This window comes from Rhinolophus sinicus, linkage group LG09 (genome assembly GCF_036562045.2).
Source record: "Rhinolophus sinicus isolate RSC01 linkage group LG09, ASM3656204v1, whole genome shotgun sequence".
Lineage (NCBI taxonomy): Eukaryota > Metazoa > Chordata > Mammalia > Chiroptera > Rhinolophidae > Rhinolophus > Rhinolophus sinicus.
The window spans coordinates 14205703-14226917 of NC_133758.1; the positions used below are offsets into that span (position 1 = coordinate 14205703).

At 38.6% G+C, this 21215-nt stretch overlaps 1 protein-coding gene across 4 annotated transcripts in view; it reads right to left on the reverse strand.

The window, feature by feature from the left end:
- Positions 1-21215, reverse strand: part of WDR7 (WD repeat domain 7) — a 301747-nt gene that overhangs the window by 92975 nt on the left and 187557 nt on the right. For all 4 annotated transcript variants that reach the window (XM_019722246.2, XM_019722262.2, XM_074339915.1 and 1 more), the window contains one exon: positions 3108-3294. In XM_019722246.2, coding sequence (XP_019577805.2) covers positions 3108-3294 — 187 coding nt within the window. The remainder of the gene's footprint in view (positions 1-3107; positions 3295-21215) is intronic.

Consider the following 21215-nt stretch of genomic DNA (forward strand, 5'->3'; position numbering starts at 1 on the left):
GAAGTTAAATTTTAAAAAGCATAAGCCGAACGTAAAAGCCTATTCAGAAGGCAGGTTTAACATCACAGAAGCGAGGCAGCTGTGAGCTGTGCACACACAGCACATCCCACACAAAGAGGGAGGGGCGGCCCGGGAGGGCACCTGAGCGAAAGGTGCTCGGGGCACGTGGCACATGGCACCCCCGCACACGTCGCTGCTCTTTTTCTCCCCATTTCAGTCCTTCTGCAGCCTGTCCTGGGTGTCATGGTGTAACAGGCCATTTTCAATCTCAATCTTGTTATAGATTAATAAGCAAACATTTTCTTGCTTATTATGCAATTTATCATGATGAAAATTACATTGGACTCCTCAAGGCTAAATGCTGATACATTCATTTATTCAAAGCTGTGTATAGAGAGTCATACTAATCTTCATGACAGAAAAGGATACAATAGCAAGGTGTAAATTACCTACTGAAAATCTCTAGTATTTGTGTCTGTAGACATACTACATGTAGGTAAAACATCAGTGCAGCTTTCTGTTTGCTGATATCAGCTTCATGTAGATTTATTTAAAAACACAATAAAATATTAAATACTAAAAATAGAAATCCATCACTTCTCCCAGGCAATGAAATAGGCATGCACACTGGTGAAACTGTGTTTTTAGATCATATTTGAAAATAATCTAAAAAATTAGGTCAAAGTAAAATTTTAGATAATCAAAAAATGTTAAGAGCTTCTCAAGATAACCAGGAGAGCTGTGGTAACAGAGGTCAGCAATGGACTCTTGGGAGGGCGTCCATGGCAGCTGCAGCCAACGGAAGGACAGAGGTTGAAAGCATGAACTCATGGGCTCACATCCCCCCAGTTCTCTGACCTCCGGTATCCAGAAACGATCCTGGCTACCACTGTGTTGTTCATTCTAGAAACAGGCAGTTCTTGATCTGGTGAACTACAGGACAATGACAATGGCATCACAACTGTGCTACCACCATAGAGGTAACATCCATTTAATGTCTTAATACGCACTAATACTCTTTTAAGCACTTGGCAAATATGAACTCATTCACCAGCAACCTTGTGAGGTAGGTACTTTAATTAGCCCCAACTTATAGATGGAACCAAGGTAGAAAGGTGAAGTAATTTGCTGAAAGGCATACAGCTAGGAAGACACAGGTGAAGTCTAGGAAGCATGGCAATACAAGAGGTGACAGGGGAGGGCAGCTGCCTACATTTGAAATGAATACCCTCCTCCTGTCAATCAACCTTGGGACTTAGGACTGGGAGTGCCCAATCTGTAGACAAAGCCAAGTATTCCAGTCTAGCCTTCACTTGTTTTTCTGGTCTCCACTTTCTGAGCATAGAGCGGCCAGCAGAAAGACTACAGCCCAAAGCATGCTGACACCAAAGAGAATTGTGGGATATGAGAAAGGCAACCATGAAGAAAAGGCAGAGAACACTAGTTTTTAAAAAAAGATTACCAGTGTTAAGAATGAAATTCTATTCATTGAGAAAATCAAAGAGGTGGTAACAGTTACATCAAGAGAGGCATCATGGGATAGTTTGAGAATTCCTACCACTAGGAATTCACACTCACAACCAGAAAATGTGTTGGGGAGGATGTGGAGAAAATGGAACTCTTATATATTGCTGGTAGGAAAGTAAAATGGTGCAGCCACTATGGAAAATAGTGGTTCCCCAATAATACCGTGTTTCCCTGAAAATAAGACCTAGCCAGACCATCAGCTCTAATGCGTCTTTTGGAGCAAAAATTAATATAAGACCTGGTATTATATTATATATATTATATTATATTATTACTATATTAGAACGGTTCTTACAGTAAAATAAGACAGCATATTATATTAATTTTTGCTCCAAAAGACTCATTAGAGCTGATTGCACGGCTAGGTCTTATTTTCAGGGAAACATGGTAAGTTAAACATAGAATTACCATATGATACAACAATTCCATTTTTAGGTATCTACCCAAGAGAAATGAAAATAGGTATTCAAACAAATACCTATATAAGAAATGTTTACAGCAGCTCTATTCACAATAGCCAAAAGGTGAAAACAACCCAATGTCCATCAAAAGATAAATGGATAAACAAAATGTGGTATATCCATAGAATGGAATATTATTTGACTATAAAAAATTAAGTATTGATACGCAACAACATGAATGAATCTTGAAAACACGCTAAGTGAAAGAAGCCAGACACAAAAGGCCACATATTGCTTAATTCTACTCCTATGAAATATTCAGAATAGGCAAATTCATAGAGACAGAAAACATTAGTGATTTCCAGGAACTGGTGGGAGGGGAGAAAGTGGAGTGATTGCTTAATGGGTATAGAGTTTCCATTTGGGGTGACCACTACTGGGAACTTGATAGTGGTGATGGCTGCATAACATTGTAAATGCACTTAATGTCACAGAATTACGTACTTTAAGATGATTATAGTGGTAAATTTCATGTTGTGTGTATTATACTAAGGAAAAAAAAAGACTCCTCCAGGACTCAGGAGGCTGAGTTCTCAAGTCAACACCAATCTCCCACCTCCCAAGACCTAGCCATTTGGTTACCAAGTGTTTTCCACTTCATTTTAGCTACTCCCTTAGCTCATCTTCCTATTCCATTACTCTCATCATTGCTTCTCTGGGTCACCGAAACCCCCTTATGGCTGATTTTTTGCTGTATGCAAATAAAACCTCAATAAAGTAGATTTAAAAATTAAAATGAATGCAAAGAAGGAATTCCCCAAACTATTTGGTCACCTATTCTATCAGTAAAACATTTTTGGGCAAGTGTATATATCATTTCCCTTATAAATGATACGTTTATACTATCATTTACCCTGTCACTAATAGCTAATAATATCTTAAGGCACAATAAACATAATTTTAAAACTATGTTACTGATCAATCATTCATGGGTCAATGCTAAGTCCCAATGGTGTTAACATGATAGGAACATACTTCCCTTTCATTGTCCAAACCCCAAATTTCATATATTGAGCTATTTGTCTATTTTTCTATTGAAAACACAATTTATGGGTCATTGATGGCAAAACAAACGAACAAATCAAAACAAGAACAAATTAACTGGGAGTGAGCACATACTTGGCAAGTTGTTTCTCGGCATCAGCACAAAGTTCGAGAAGCCCCATGAGGACGGCAGACACATCCATGTAAGGCTCCCAAACTGTGAAACCGCGCCCAATCAGATCAATGGCTGTTCTCCGGATAGTGCTGTGTGCAGGAAGTTTGGGGCTCGGGGGCTGTAGCAGAAGGAACGTCAGTGCCTTGCCTACAATTACAAAACAAAAGACAGAGCAGTAATGTAATGTTACTTTTGTAATGTTTTCTTGGAAGTATATGTTCAAAATGTAAACCACGTTGGATGTCTTTTTTTTTTTTTTTTAACTGAAATGGTTTTGAACAGTAAGACCATAAAAGATGTCGAGTTTATAGTTTGCTCAGCTACGTGCTTTAAAGGGAATATTTGGGTTACAATATTTTATACCATATTCTAAAGTGTTTTAATCACATACAAATTATGGATAAATAACTATACATAATTTCATAACATATCAGGGACCCTCAGCTTCCAACATTTCTCCCTACTCAGTCTTCTGCAAAACGGAGACGTCTTCAAATGACATGACATGTAGTTCTTCACCTTTCTTCTGTATCGAACAGAGCTCAAACACTTCCCACCAGTGACATGTCTCATCACAGACAATGTTCATCCACAGGAATGAGGGGTGGAGAAGGCAGACGTGGAATTTGAAAAAGGCTCCCGTCCTAAGCCTGTGCCCCTACACATTCTGGTGCTCGGATTGAGGACGATGGTGTGAAGTGTATGGTCACATCTTCACTCAAGCATGTTAAATTAAAAACAGCTCAACAGGACGTTTTACATCTGATGACATGATCTAGATTTTAACTAACACGCACCACTTTACGTTGAAGATAATGCTGACAGCTTGTACACTTGTGCCTAGAGGCGACTGAGCTGCAAAAGCCCATCTGCTTCAAAAGGCATTTTGACATTTAAAAAAGAAAAACACGAGGGACTGTGAAGAGCAAACTCCAATTTAGAAGGAGGTTTTTGTTTGTTTATTTATTTGTTTTTTTGGGGAAGAGACAAAACAATTTATAAACCATAGGACAGCATACCATACTGGTTAGGGGAGTGCAGGCTTCAGCTTTAAGACAAAGAATTAACCAGAGTTTCACAGCTTATTAGGGGGCAGGCTTAGGAAGGTACTCAGAGAGCCTCAGTTTCCCTGTCTGTAACATGGGGATAGTAATACCTATCTCTCATGAGCGTTAAATGAATTAATCCAGGCAAAGTGTATTGTCAAGCGCCCAGTGCTGGCGAGCTCGGTAACGGCAGTCAGGGCCCGTGAGGAATCACATGGTGAACTTGTCTGTCTTCAAAATGAAGAACATGGCATATAAACTGTAATGCATTCAACAAATAAAAACACTCATTGTATGTTATAACAGCTTGCTAAATGAGAATGGATTGAAATGGAGGTGAAGAAAAACGCAGGTTATTGTCAAGCCAGGGTAAGAGTCTGTGGGGGCAGTCTGTAAATGAGTGGTTCTGAATTTCTTCTCATGGAATCCTTTAAGAATCGGTTGAAAGCCACCAGTCCTTTCCCCAGGAAACTATATACGTATCCCTGTCCACCAAATCCTGCAGAAAATTATCCAGGAGGCCATGGACCTTGGATTAACAACTCCTACAGAAAACTGGAAAGGTACATATGTAAGGAAAGCCTCCTTAAGAAAACGTCCCCAATTCATACTTCATTCATGCATGTATTTGTAAATTTTACTCTCGTCCTTAGCCATTTCCAAAGTAATATGGAAAACTTCAAGTTTTGTGAGCCATAAAAGTATAAACTCCTTTAAAAAAGTGATCCACTGCTCTCTCTTTTGTGCCAGCGCTTACGTGTCCTTACCACATGGTATTTTAAAATATAAGCATTTCTGTGCATTTCCCTGTTCCTAAGTTTGTGAGCTCCTTGAGGGTAGGACTGTGTTTCACGTAACTCTGCATCTCCCAAATCAGCAAGCACAGTGCTTTGTACACATCATGGACCTAAAGTGGAAAATAAATCTGCCTTTTATGGCACATACATTTCGAATGCAGCTCCCTGCCCCCATTTGTCAGTATTGTATTTCAAAGTGTCAAGAAAGCAACCACTTTCCTGTTTATTCTTTACTTCTAGGAAGTTGCAGGAGCTGCACAGAAACCCCACTACGTTCTCTGAGGACGTCCTGAATTGAAGGGCTAGGGCTCCCTGGAGGTGTAGCCTCGTAAGTAATATTGCAAAGGGGAAGTAAAGTTTCCTATGTACAATGTTTTATGGCATTTCAATCACCGTTTTCCTTAACTGCACTCTACCATTTCTGCATTCATGGAGGGTGGGAGCATTCGGGCCAGATCAGGGACCAGGCTGGTTCCTCTCGGTCTCTGTGGTGGGATTCCCTAAAGGCAGCTGGCTCACCACTCTGACAAATTTTTCCTGAGAGCAATAATAAACAGTAAGTGGCGCATTTCTTGATATTTTCCATCATTTTTCTGACAAAGTGGGAAGGACAGCATAGGAGATATGATCACTTGCCCTCCCGTGAAATGACAGGAAAGGGAAAATAGTAAGGTTCTCCAAAAGACGCCTGGCCCTGTAACAGCCCCCAGGGTGCCTGCTGCTCCACTGCAAAGTGGGATCTCCCCTGGCGACATGCCCAGCTGAGCAGGAAATACAGGTTCCCTGTAGCACCGCCAGTCCTCCCCTTAAATCGCTTCCTGTCACTCAGTGAGCCCGTATGTAAAATTCTCCTACGGCAGCTCTCCTTCTTTAGTTCAACTCAGAACGAAGATCCCCACAATTCTGGTGGGACCGTTTTTTATAGTTCTGGCAGGCCATGTGTGGGGCATCAAGAGAAGCGGAGAGAAAAAGGGCACATTTAACATACTAATTTTAAATCTCCTAGTAGGAGTATGATTGTTTTTTCCAATGGTCTGTTTTGGACCATACGAAATTTCATGTCTGTCTCTGACAACTTACTCAAAAAAACAAACAAACAACAAAAAAAACACACAAAGAAAAACATGTAAATAATAGAAGATGAAGAGGATTTTCAAGTTAAACATTTCGGTTTCTAACCCTGTTGATTCATAGGATGCTTACGACTTTAAAGCTACTGGCAATGATGACACTGGTGTTCTGAAGGAATAATCCAGAAGGCCTAAAGCTTCCAACTTCCTAATCATACATTCTTTCTGGAACCAACCTTTAAGAAGTGGTTGTGTGATAATAAAAAGGGATATATATACACGCTTATTCTTTTCTGAACTTACATCATATTCTCTAATGTAAGGTTGATTTAACCTATAATCCCATATAATGTAGGTACTCTGCAAAGTGGACCAAGGTGATGAAAAAGCTAAAGTTAAGATAACGATAGTATCTTCTCAGATTGATAGAAAAAGTCTCATGATGGAATTTTATGATTTTGAAGTTTCTCTCTCAGAATTTTTCTTAAGTCTTTGGTACCCCATGAAGGTTGCAGTTTAACCTGTATAGGATGGGATCTAATTTTGTACAGAAATACAGATTTACTTATTTTATGCAAATAGCCCATTATTCCATAGTGCCTCACTGAGTAAGCAAGGTGGAAGTGATGCTGGCATCTGCCATCATGACTGACTCTCCAGGGGCAGTATTAAAAAGTTCAACAAACTGGCCTGACATTCTTCAAGGCTTTCCATAATTTGGTCCCAATCTATCCATCCAAAGATTCGTGTAATTAACTATTTATAGAATATTACTATATTGTACTAAGTGCTGGGGAAATTTCCTTCCCCTCAAGGAAACTCATTCTAGTTCAGGAGATAGATGAGCAAACAGGTCATTTGAATATATTATGAACAGTGTTACATTTATGAGCACAAACTATCACGACCGAGCTTAGAAGAGACACTTAACCCCACCTTTGGGTACGAGAAGGCTTCCAGGGAAAGATGACCTCTAGAGAAACCTAAAGAATAAGTGGGAGTGAACCACTAAAGGGGGAGAAAACACTCCAGGCAGAGAGAATAGATGTCTAAAGACCTGGGAATGAGCAAAAATGCGGCAGGATCAAGAGATTACACAAAGTTCAATATGGCTGGAACTCTTGTTGGGAGGAAGGGAAAGGGTTGAGGCAATGGACAAGGGGGAAGCGGGCAAGGAGGATGAAATAAAACAGTGAGCACAGGTTCTTAGAGCCTGATCACAAAGGCCCTTCCTTGCCTTGCTAAGGGTTTGTTGATTCTGGTGACAATGGGGAACCAATGGAAAGTTTTAATCAAAGGAGAGGTATGGTCAGATTTTCATTTTAGAAAATCAATACTTGGGCTGTCTTGTGATTAGAAAGGAGCAAGTCCTGCTGCCTTTTTAATTGTGATCCACTCATCCCCAGCCAAATGGATTGATTAGAATCATAGAAGTTTTGAATTCAAAGGACTTTAGAAAAATCTGAATCTATTCCTATGTGTTGGATGAGGTACCTGAGAACCACGGAAGGCAAGTGGCTAGCGGCAGGCCTGGTAAGACTCCCGGCCTCTGTTGTTGGGGCCATAGGTAATGACCAGCACACATCTGTGCACACAACATACATCTTTATAACCAGGTTTTATTCACGACACTCTACCCAACCACGGATTCAAAGCTACATCCTTTATGACCAATCTCCTCCTCCTTCTGAATCATGGAATAATTGAAGCTATAGTTGCCAGTGTCGCCCCAAAACAGAAGCTTAAATAAGTTATATGTTTTATCTTTTCTCACACAATGAGAAGGTTGCTATCACAGATTCAACATCTAAAAATGCCCGTACCATGATCCTATAATGTTTTGGCTCTAACTTAGTTGCATCACGGTCACAAAATGGTTAATTGCACACCCAACACTGCATCCATCTTCCAGGCAGGAAAAGGGACAAGGCTGAAGGGCAAAAGAACACGTGCCAGTTAAGTTAAGCCCCTTTTAAGGTCTGATTACGTGTCATTGGCAAGAATCATTATCATATAATAATTCCCTTACTTTCAAGGAAGGATGGGAAATGTAGTTTGTTAGCTGGACACATAGCCATCTTCCACAAAACTGAAGTTTTGTTCCCATGGAAGGCGAGAATGGTATTGCATAGGTAGCTAGAAATTTCTGTAACATCTTCCCTGCTAGTCTTAGAGTGAAATTCTTATTATTAATATAGCAATTACTATCCCTACATTAACAACAATCTAACATCTCTTGGCATGTATTCTACTGTCTAAAGCTAATTTTATTCTTTTTATTTTATTTTAATCTCTCTTCACATCTGCTAAATGACTAAGTTCCCTACGACATATGAAAATTTATAAAAAATACTTTTATGTTTGTCATAGGCTTAGCACAGTCCTTTATATTCAGTAAGTACTTAATACATATTGTTGCTTTCACAAATACTGAAAATTACTTTACATGATGTATGCCCAGCACAGTCAACAAAATTATACACAGATCAGAAATTTCCAAGAGCTTCTGCTGGCCCATATCAGGTTCTGACTCTCTGGTGAAATGGTAAAAAATTACATATAAACAATGTAATGAGTCTTTTTCATAAAGCTAAATTGATTCAACTTAAAGGAGTGTTCATTCTAAAGTTACGTTCTTTCTACTTTTTTGGTAAATAAAAGTTTGTTTTTAATAAAATGATGAAGATAGTCGTATTTTTTAATGTTTGTACTCATCAAAAACAAAAAACAGAAACACGAAAACACTGCTAGATAACCTCAAATTTTATTTTTGGAAATTGTACTGGCCCATGGTATCAAAAAGTTTGGAAACAACTGCTCTTTGCAATGTATTTACTGTCCATGGAACTATAAGGGTACTTTCTCCCACTCTAAGCATCACAACTAATAAGTCCTATCACTGGTCACTGTCTCTTAGCTGAGCTTACCACGAGGCTCCTCACTGAACTTATTACAGGGTGGAATTCAGCATTATTCAGGGCAATCTGGGGCCATATTTAAAGTCAAGTCAGGGTCTTAAGTGTAATATAGGTGAGTGATACAGATAATGTGGCAGCTCTACAGTGGGAATTCAGTGAGCAGCACTCCATCACCAACACCCCTTCATATCTAGTCAAATGTCCAAATGAACTACCAAAATTCAGACAGTGTCAGAACAACAAAACAAAACAAAACAAAACAAAACAAATCAAAACAAAACCCTTTAAAAAGCAGAAAGCACTACCATCCAGCATTGGCTAAATCACAATTAACTGAGACCCTCTGGCAGTTGAGAGACTCATTCTGTTGTTATGCAGTCAAGAGTAATTAATGACAATAGCTCCTATTTTAGTGCTATTTTATCTCAAGCTTTTTGTGTGTCTGTGTTCCAACTTCAATCTTACTGTTGCTTTTTTTTTTAAAGTGCGACAAAAGAGCAAAGCTGCAAGAAAATATTTACTCTTTGCTGTAACAGCAAAATGTTAAAGATGAAAAAAGGATTGAGACAGACAGCAAAAGAAAATCTATATGTAAACCGTGGTAAAAAAGCTGGCAGTATTATACTGTGGCTAACTCATTGCTTTGCTTTGTCAAGATGAATATTGTCCAATCATGAACTGACCAATGAAAAACATCAATTTAAAAATTTTTTATAGTATCTGGCTGGTTATGATGACTAAGTCTTTGAAAAGATGAATATATAAGCCATAAAATGAACACACACACACACGCTATTACTTAGGTAATAGTGAATTTGTTTTCTGGAACATTTATTCATCCCTGTCAAAAAGTGTATACTCACTTCATTAACGCACCCTACATTTACTGAATGCCTATTAGATGAAAACACTTTGTAAACTATAAAGTTATATATTTCTGTAAGTATCAGGTATCAATTTCAGTACCATTCATTTGATAATACATAACACGTAGACTTCTTTTACTCGCTGAAAACACACACACACAGTCAACTGCCAGTTATATACACTAACAGAACATTTTTAACGTGAAATCCAACCTTTATTTCCATACAACCACAGATCCTCCTAGAACATGAATCAGGTATACTTTTTACTTTACCCAGTTTCTATTTGTGTAAAATTAGTACTAAGTAAGAAAGACAACTTAATAAGTCATACAAAGTCAGTGACATTCTCCTCCAGCTTTGTTTTTTTTTTTGGCTTAAGTTTTCCCTCCCATGATGCTTTCCTGGAAGCATGAAGATCTCGTAGGAATCCTTGGTTACCTCATAGGCAATTTCTCTAACGGGCTGTTATAAGCCCTCTAGCAACCTGTACACCCTGAATGAAGAAGGCACTGGATAACTGAAGAAGCTGAAGGAGGGAAATGTGGAAGGGCGGTGAATTAGATGGGGACAGGGGGGACCTCAATTATGGAGGCGAGGGAACGTGGATTTTATGGCAGCCAATGAATGCTTACAGAAAACCAGTGGCCACAGAGAGAAATTTTAAGAATTAGAACTTAAAACAGAAGCCCGAGGCAAACCACGGTTATCAAAGGAGAATTAAATTTTCTTACTAGACATATTACAAAATCATAGCATTTCATAGAATTTTCCAAAGAGTCCTCAGAGATCATTCACAATTATGACTGCTGAACGGCTGGTAGGTAACATACATAACCGTTTTCTTGGGCTTTGCTCTGTCTTAGGCCAGTCTAAAGGCCCAGTTAAGACAAACTTGTTCCTCATATTTAAAAGGATGTCATGAATGAAGAAATGGCCACTAACCATCCCTGGCTGTGAATAGTAGAGAAGGGAAAAAAGGTCATATTTTAAAAATACATTAATTAATAGCTCAATTACAAGGAAATTCCTGTGGGAGAACATATTATACGCACTTTAAATTAAATGAATTTATGATGATTTATGCCATTACAATGAGTGCAAAATGAATTAATAATGATTGGGCACTTATTTCAAATAGTAACCTAGTGAATGAAACCTTTTCCCAATTGCTAATGTCCATCAAAGACCAAGGATGGCAGAGTGCCGTCTAGAATTCTATTCCTTTGCTTTATACACGTACTTAATTTGATTAAAAATAATTCCAATGATTGTTTGTTTGGAACACAGAAACAAGAACCCATAGACACAGAAAACAGTTTAGTTGTTACCAGAGAGTGGGGGGGACGAGGGCGGGGTGGCAGAAGAGAGGGGAGGAGGTTAAAAACATGGTGATGGAAAGAGAACTGACTCTGGTGAACACACAATGTGATATATAGATGATGTATTGTAGAATTGGACACTTGAAACCTATATAATTTTACTAACCAATGTCATCCCCAAAAATTTAATAAAAAAATAATTTCAATGCAGTGTGCATCATTCATGGAGATAGAAAAATTAACAAATATTTCTATAACTAGATGCTTTGTGTTAATGCAGTTATTAAAAACTGCTTTTAAATTTTTTATATCCTGCAGGCATAAAAAGCAAGTCATCATTTCTTTTAATAAAAAGCATAAAATAACTTTCTTAAATCAGAAATTTATTTGATAAAGATATTTTAAAACTCATTAAGCTAACATTAGCTTTATCAAAATAGTCCTAGTTCAAAGTAATTATGAATAGCTGCTTCTTGTCTTACAATCAGAAGAGTGTAAAATTCAAAAACTCCTTGATTCAAAGTACCTCTTTTTCTGTTTGACTGAATTTCATATTAAGTCGTGTCGTACAATGAAATTTAACATCATTTTGCTTTGAGTAATTAATGTATTTTGGATGGCAGACTAAAATAGGAGATAGTCTTCCTTTCCTATAAACAAACAAGAGAATATTACTTAATTCATATAGCCTTTTTCTGCCTGTCGAAGGTAAAAAGTACTGATTTTTGGACAGTCTGGGGTCAGCAACAAAGAAGTAAAATAACAGAAGCAGAAGTTCATGATGCCCATTACATCTTTAACTGAGCAGCCCCAATACTTCTAGGTCCTTCCAGGGCCTGTTCCCAAAATGTGTAGGATTGCTGAATGGCATGAGTGGGCAGGAGGGAGACAGACTGGGGAGCGGGAAGGAGACGAGACAACACCAGAGTTAAGTTCTAGCTCTAGCACCTATTAGTTCTTATCACCTGTTAGGGATCCTTTTATTCAGTTGGTATCTACTGGTGCCTGCCGTGTGCCAGGTACTGTTTTAAATGCAGGTCAACAAAGTCTGCTCTCATGAAGTTTACACTCTAGTCGGGACACAAAAACCAAATGAATAAACACATATGTCAAAAGAGTACAAAGTCCTGTGAAGAAAAATGAAGCAGAGTGAGAGTGTAGAAAGTGATAGAGAGGGAAGGACTCTGCAGAAGGAGACATTTAAACAAAGACCCGAGTGACATGAAAGAGAGGCATGTGGGAGAAGCATTGTAGGCTAAGGGAACAACACAAGTGGTCCTGTAGCAGGAATAGGCCTGGGACGTCTAAGAAACAGCAAGAAGTCCAGTGTGGCAGGATGGCATTCAACAAGGGGAAGAAAGGAAGGATCAGGCAGGGCCTTTTCAATATGGCGTTTTGTTCTAAGTGTTACAAGAAACTCGTGGAAGTTACGTGGAGGAGAGTGCTGTGATCTGCTGTCGACTGGAAAGCGGCTGGGTGCTGAGTACAGAATAGACTGTGGTTGGACTGAGATTAGGGAGGCCAAATGGGAGCTCTTGCAATGGTTTGGGCAAGAGATAATAATGAGTTGGACTAAACCAGCAGTGATGGAGCAGTGAGAACTGTGAATTCTGAATTTTTTTTTTTTTTTTTTTTTCTTAAATAGAGCAGACGGAATTCATTTAGGGATTGGATATGGATGCATGACAGAAAGAGAAGTAAAACTGATTCCAAGAATTTGGGCATGAATGACTAGGTAAATGGTGGTAATATTTACTGACATGAGTAACAAGAGGAGAGAAGGAAGTTTTTTGTTTGTTTTTGAAGTAGGAGCAGTAACCCAAATTTATTGTTGGACACTGCAAACTTGAGATATATACCAAACATATGAACGGAGATTTCAGATAAGCCAATGGATGTATAAATCTGTACATTGGTATAGAAAGCAGGGCTAGAATTAAAAATTTGGAAATCCTCCATGTACAGTCAGCACTGAAGTCATGGGACTGGATGTGACACCTCGAGAACGAGGGTAGGTACAGGAAAACTTTCACAGGTTGAAAAGAAGGGGAATATCAAGAGCAAGTACAAGTGGCTGATGATGAGGTGGGGAAAACCGCTGAGGACAATGTCACAGAAACCAAGCAGAGCAGAGTTTCACGATTCAACATTGCTGGAATCCTATGCTATGAAGAGACAGAGACAAGGGCTGAGAATTGCTTATTGGTTTGGCAACATGTAAGTCACTAGTACCCTTATTGAAAAGGTTTCAGTAGACGGAGAGGCAGAGAAACCTGACTGAAACAGATTCAGGAAAGAATGGTACCCCAAAGAAAGAAAGGAAGGAAAATATAGTGAGAGTATTTAGTACAGAAGGTATACAATTATACTTTGATTTCTTATGACTACTGAATAATTTGGTGTCCATGTAACCTTCTACAGATACAGGATGATGGATGAAATAAATAAGGATCTCTGATTTAGGATGTATTTCTCACTAAAAATTAATAAAGTAGTATGCCATGTTCTATGTATAGCTTCTATCAGCCGTCTCTGAGCCTGATCCCCTCCAGGAAGCAACCAATCAGAGTGAGTCTCTGGCTTTCAGAGCGGAGACTGGACCGCCCAGAAATGAAACTCTACTAACACTGCAGCTTCACTCCTGTCTGACCAGGAATGCATCTTTACCCTGTGTGGCCATCTGTACACATGCTGTGAGAGGAACCGGCCAAATGGATTACAGGGTTCTGAAGAGGCTGATGCACCTCTCCAAAGACATTGACTTACTACTCAATCCAAGGCTCACACTCAGTCATTTTACCGATTTGCACTACTCTAGGGCTTTTAGAATTTAATTATTGAAAAAATACATGAAGTCAAAACAATGACATTCTCCAAGAAATCTCATTAATGTTAACCAAAAGTATGGGAACAAACTGAAATGTTTCACGGTAACTTCATAATTGCCTCTTCATAGCTAATTAAGTTAGTGATCGTTACGTAATAAATCTCAACGTAATGTTATAGGTAGTCTAGTAGAGATTAAAATCAAGTGAAAAATTACTTGATCTCTTTTTTCAGAGCCACACTAAAAGAGTCAACCAGAACAAGGGCACTGCTAAGGGGAAGCCTTCACAGAGATGTAGTCAGAGACAAGAAGTTGCCCTCAGACACTCGATATTAAGTATATTGTGATATGGAGACTAGAGTAACCGTAAGAAAAATAAATCCACAATTACTTTCCATGCAGGCAAATGGACAAATACCAACATTCTCAGCACAAGCACTCATGTTTCTACACATTTATTTTATGGAAGTTGAGTAAAGGGTGGGGCAGGGGGGAGATGAGCAAACAAAAGTCATTCTGCTGCCCGTTTCTCAGTCTGGACATCTTTGTTTAAGCTTTGACTTGGCTTAAATGAACGAATTAATATTGACAAAAACATCAACTAAGCTAATGAGTTGTTAGTTAAGGCAATAAACATGTCACATTAGAGTCAGCGCAGTAAAGAGGTAATTAGCCCTGGAAAAGCCCGGCTGATTGGAGCTGTTGAGACCCTCTGCTCTTAACCTCCGAGTCCATTATCTAACCCAGGGGTGGTGATGCTGCGCACGCGTGAACAGCAGCCCTGCGAGAGCCGCTGAGCCTGCGCTCAGAGTTCTGGGAGGAGAGGGGTGCTGGCGGGTTTGCACGAGTCATCAGCAAAGCTCCTGAAACAGAGCTCTTGTGGGAATAGAGGTTAAAGTCACACAAAAAGAGAGGGCAAATATACGTATTTCCAAAGAAATGTTTGGGGGAATATGTATTTTTAACAAAAGCACACATAGCAATAGAGTAAGTAACATCCACACAACGTGACAAAGAAAAAGTCACTCGAACCACAAAACATCCTTCTCTCCTACAAATGCGGATGCTCTGATCCTTTCAAGAGAAAAGGTTTCAGTAGACGGAGAGGCAGAGAAACCTGACTGAAACAGATTCAGGAAAGAATGGTACCCCAAAGAAAGAAAGGAAGGAAAATATAGTGAGAGTATTTAGTACAGAAGGTATACAATTATACTTTGATTTCTTATGACTACTGAATAATTTGGTGTCCATGTAACCTTCTACAGATACAGGATGATGGATGAAATAAATAAGGATCTCTGATTTAGGATGTATTTCTCACTAAAAATTAATAAAGTAGTATGCCATGTTCTATGTATAGCTTCTATCAGCCGTCTCTGAGCCTGAGTCCCTCCAGGAAGCAACCAATCAGAGTGAGTCTCTGGCTTTCAGAGCGGAGACTGGACCGCCCAGAAATGAAACTCTACTAACACTGCAGCTTCACTCCTGTCTGACCAGGAATGCATCTTTACCCTGTGTGGCCATCTGTACACATGCTGTGAGAGGAACCGGCCAAATGGATTACAGGGTTCTGAAGAGGCTGATGCACCTCTCCAAAGACATTGACTTACTACTCAATCCAAGGCTCACACTCAGTCATTTTACCGATTTGCACTACTCTAGGGCTTTTAGAATTTAATTATTGAAAAAATACATGAAGTCAAAACAATGACATTCTCCAAGAAATCTCATTAATGTTAACCAAAAGTATGGGAACAAACTGAAATGTTTCACGGTAACTTCATAATTGCCTCTTCATAGCTAATTAAGTTAGTGATCGTTACGTAATAAATCTCAACGTAATGTTATAGGTAGTCTAGTAGAGATTAAAATCAAGTGAAAAATTACTTGATCTCTTTTTTCAGAACCACACTAAAAGAGTCAACCGGAACAAGGGCACTGCTAAGCGGAAGCCTTCACAGAGATGTAGTCAGAGACAAGAAGTTGCCCTCAGACACTCGATATTAAGTATATTGTGATATGGAGACTAGAGTAACCGTAAGAAAAATAAATCCACAATTACTTTCCATGCAGGCAAATGGACAAATAACAACATTCTCAGCACAAGCACTCATGTTTCTACACATTTATTTTATGGAAGTTGAGTAAAGGGTGGGGCGGGGGGAGATGAGCAAACAAAAGTCATTCTGCTGCCCGTTTCTCAGTCTGGACATCTTTGTTTAAGCTTGGACTTGGCTTAAATGAACGAATTAATATTGACAAAAACATCAACTAAGCTAATGAGTTGTTAGTTAAGGCAATAAACATGTCACATTAGAGTCAGCGCAGTAAAGAGGTAATTAGCCCTGGAAAAGCCCGGCTGATTGGAGCTGTTGAGACCCTCTGCTCTTAACCTCCGAGTCCATTATCTAACCCAGGAGGGGTGGTGATGCTGCGCACGCGTAAACAGCAGCCCTGCGAGAGCAGCTAAGCCTGCGCTCAGAGTTCTGGGAGGAGAGGGGTGCTGGCGGGTTTGCACGAGTCATCAGCAAAGCTCCTGAAACAGAGCTCTTGTGGGAATAGAGGTTAAAGTCACACAAAAAGAGAGGGCAAATATACGTATTTCCAAAGAAATGTTTGGGGGAATATGTATTTTTAACAAAAGCACACATAGCAATAGAGTAAGTAACATCCACACAACGTGACAAAGAAAAAGTCACTCGAACCACAAAACATCCTTCTCTCCTACAAATGCAGATGCTCTGATCCTTTCAATAGAAAGGGCCAGGTACTATATGCAATGAATTTCTGACCATTTGAACTATAGAAGCAACCAAGTTCACAATGAAAAATCATAGATAATAATTCATATTAAGACAAAAAAGAAATGTACACATCCTATCACACTTTTGAAATATATATGTTTACATGAGTACTGCCATAACTGCTTGCTCTGTAAGCTCTGGTGTTTTGTTTTGTTTTAACTTCTCACTAATTTTCACCAAGTGGGCTTTAGGACAACCAAAACTAGCATTTGAAAGTCTGTGTTGAAAAAAAATCAGATGCTCATAGAAAAAGCATATAGCAGGACAGAATCTACAGAAGAGTTAAAACACAACATAACTGAATAACACGCCAGTTCTCTAGATTAGTGGATCATTTCTGAAATAAAGCAAAAGACCATACTGAAGAGTACAATTTGAATTGTGTAATGCTCATATTAATTTCCAAAAAATTATTAAACATAGACTAAGTTTTGACATTGCTTCCGATGTTACATATGCATATAAATATATTAGTTGATACTAATATATGCATATTTTTCCTTTGGAAACTTGTTTTTCTTTTGAGCTTAATAGTAAACACATGATGAATTCAAGGTAATAAATACTACAATGCCATTCATTTTGCACATTTTAATAATTTTATGCTATTTTATTTTACAAAGAAAGAAAATGTTCCATCCTAATTCTGTTATTACATAAGTTTGATGAAAGAAATAGTTAGACATGCGGTTCGTTTCCACCACTGCTGTGTGTGCCTGTGCGGTGCGTGTGTGTGTGTCTGTGTGCTAGAGGAAAAACATGGGACATTTACTATACAGTAAATCAATATGTGCTATCTTTTTTCAGGCTGAGTAATTTCTAAAAGGGATAGGAAGCAATTAGCTGCCTCACACCTTATTGCCTAGTGTACAGTTCTAATTGTTTTAAAAAATTTTTAAAAATTTGCAAAACAGCTATATGTGCCTTCATTAGTTAATTCTTTTATATAATCAAATTTAGATTGAAAATCACTATAAACCAGTCTTCATTTTCAATAAAAGAAAGCAATGCTGCAAACCAAAACAAGAAAATTTTTCTTCTGTTATTCTACTGTCATTGACAGTTAAGTATAACCTGAAAAAATATATTACAGCATTTACTTCTCATATTATACACAGAACATATAAAAATGTCCAAATACTTCCAAATTACCTAGGAGCAATAAAGGAAAATATATAAGACTGTCAAAATATTTTTAAGACTTCCCATCCACGTACGGATTTAATTCGATATAATTCTTTATGTAACTTCCTATCTAAGCAGTATATCACAGAACAATATATTCAATCTTCTTTTCCATCCCAACATACTTGAAGAATACGACATATTACCAAACCATCTCTTATTATGGCAGGTGGGGAGCTGAGCGCCATGAGTATAAGCTGAGAAAGTCGTCCAGGTGATTCAGATACGACCCCACCTCCACACCTTGCCCTGTCCCTTTTAGTTAAGAGGCTAAAGCTACCCTTCTTTCTTCAGTGACTGAAAATCCATGGACAGTAGAGCTATGAAATAGGATCTGGATTTTAATCCCAAACCTACAATTTGGTAACAGTTTGATTTTAGGTAACTTAAACTGGGTATTAGTTTTCTCATCTAATGAGATACAATGAGATCGCAAAGAGACCTATTTCTTGAATTGACAGGAATACAAATGATATAACTTGCACCACACCTAAGACAGGGTATGCTCTGGACATATTCCTTTCCCCTCACCTCCCTACATGTAATTACACAGATATTGTTCCTTAATTATTTATTCAATCACAGATATATTTTTATATTATACTCAGACTTCAAAAAGGGACTCTGTTAAAAGAGGACAATTACTGGAACTTCCATACTTTTATATAATATAAAGCATGTTACCAAACAGTATGAAAAACCAGTAAAATGAATGAATGAAGGGAAGGGAAGAAAAGGAAAGGGAAGAAAGGAAAATTATATTTGTTGACTGCCTGGTAAGTGGCAGGTACTGCACTGGGGACTTTACGTGTGCATTATTTAATTCTGAAAATAGCCCTGTGAGGAATACGATATTAATTTCAAATCTGAAGATGAGGAAAACTGCTTCTCAGAAACCTTAAATAACTTATTCTAGGTTACACTGTTAGTAATGCCAGAATAAGGTTTACCTGACTTGAAATCCTCTGTTCTGTCCATTTTATTATGTATAATATTAACGTAAAAGTAATCGGCTATATCATATTCCACACTTAATATAATATCTGCAAAGGGAATTTATGTTTAATATTACTATGGAAATAGAAAATATTATTGTTCCTGGTAATCCCAGAAACTTTAAACTGGGTTTATGACAATAGAGTAATAAGCACTGAATCATTTTAACATGTATGAAGAGTGAAAGCCTAACTGGCAGAGCTCCTCAAGGATGGCCAAAATTATCTGAATGATCTGTATAGATTAATGCATGAAATGAAGACTGAGAAAAGCAAACAAATATCATAACACTGTTTTTCCAACCTTCCCGTTAACTCTGGCCTAAACTGAGCTACTAGCAATGCTATTTTTCTTCCTCTCAAAATCTGTTCCAGGTGAATCAAATGTGAAAGCAAGATCAATTCTGTTCTAAGACAGTAAATGAGCTTCAGATCAGACCTGTTTCAGTTTATGGAGAGAATCTAATTATGCTAGCTTAAATGTTTGTTTATACAACTATACTACAGAGGCAGGTAAAAGAGAAATACCCTCACCTACCCCCACTGACAGTAGTCATGAAATTTCATGACTACTGATAGGATAAAAAAAAAAGCAAAACAAACAAAAAGTCCATTTAGTTCCACCTACCACACCATCCACACACATAGCAAAAGCTATAGGAGCAAAATGTCTTCATGCAGCATATTCTATAAAGTCAAGAGCTGGCTGGTCCAACCTTTTCTGTATGATAGATTAGAAAACAGAAGCCCAGACAGGTTATGTGGCTTATTCTAAATTAAAGAGCAGCTGCTATGGCAGGCAGGTCGAGAAGCCAAAGCTTCAGTGTCAGGAATCAGTCTTCCCTCCATGGTAACACAAAGCCTCCATAATAAACGAGGTTCAAAATTATTATCATCTTGACTGTTTTGACCACAACCATATCCCCCAGTGCTTGGCACACTGTCTGGCTCTGAGGCAATGTGGGGACAGAGCCAGGAGTAGAGTTTCTAGGCTCTCAGCCTCACGTAGAAAGGTGCTGGCTCAGGTAGTAAATGGCCATCAACTGTGATTGGATGTCCATCAGCTGTGGCTAGTTGGCCGTCAGCTGTAACCAGTGAGCCACTGGCCACTAATATAACTGCTGTGGCTGTGCTAGCAGAAAAATGGGGGCTAGCAAGAAGATGGTGGCTGAGCCTGCAAGTGGCGCCGTGAGGGTTGAGAATTGTGCGGCTCCTGCTTTCGGTGTCTCCAACCCAGCCGCCAGCGAGAATATAGTGGCATGACTCCCGTATGTATGGCTCCGTGGGTGTTTCTTTTTGGCCTCACCATGTCCTGCGTTACTATGTGGGGAGTGGGACAGGAGACCCCACCTGCCACCCTGCATGACAGGCAGTATTACAAATATTTGCAGAATGAATGAATGGATTTGATGCATACTCCATCGTCCACATTTTAACTATCATTCAAGGTCTCAGTTAAGTTACACTTTATTTACCAAAGCTTCGCTGGTCACTCCAACTATTTTGTCCCTGAATTTCTGGAGCACATCTTGTTCACACCATTCAGAGATCTGGAAAGCTCAGGATTAGCGTGGACTTTAGAGATGATCTAGCCCAGAGGTTTCTAATCTTGGTTGATAGTTGGAATCACCTGATGAGCTTAATGAAAACACAAAATTGTGGCCTCACTGCAGACCTACAAATTTAGAACACATTGTCCAATGGGATGGAGTTCATTATTCTGTGGGACAGCCAGTTCCATTGTTAGACATCTTTTTTATTCTATAAAACCTCAAATATACACAACAGTTTAACAAATTTTGTTGTAACCATCATCCATCTTCAACAGTTTTGAACTCCTGGCCAATCTTGTTTCATTATAGCCTCACTCACTCTCCCCAACACTTAGTTACTTAGCAGCAAATCTCATCTACGAATATTTCAGTATATATGTCTAAAAGATTGTGACTTTTGTAAAACATAACCACAATACTAGTATCACAGTAAACAAAATTATCAATAATCCCTTCATATCATCATATAGCCAGTTGGTGTTCACAATTTTTCGATTTTCTTTCTGTCCCCCTCGTCAACCCTCCCTCTTTTCCCTTTCTCTCTCCCTCCTTTTTCTTCCTTTTCTTCACTTATTCACATTTGTCTCTTACAGTCATAATCCAAATATGTCTCTTAAATCTCTTAATTTACAGTTTGCCCCTCACACTTCCTAGAAGATATCAGGTTTTTTTTTTTCCCCAGTGA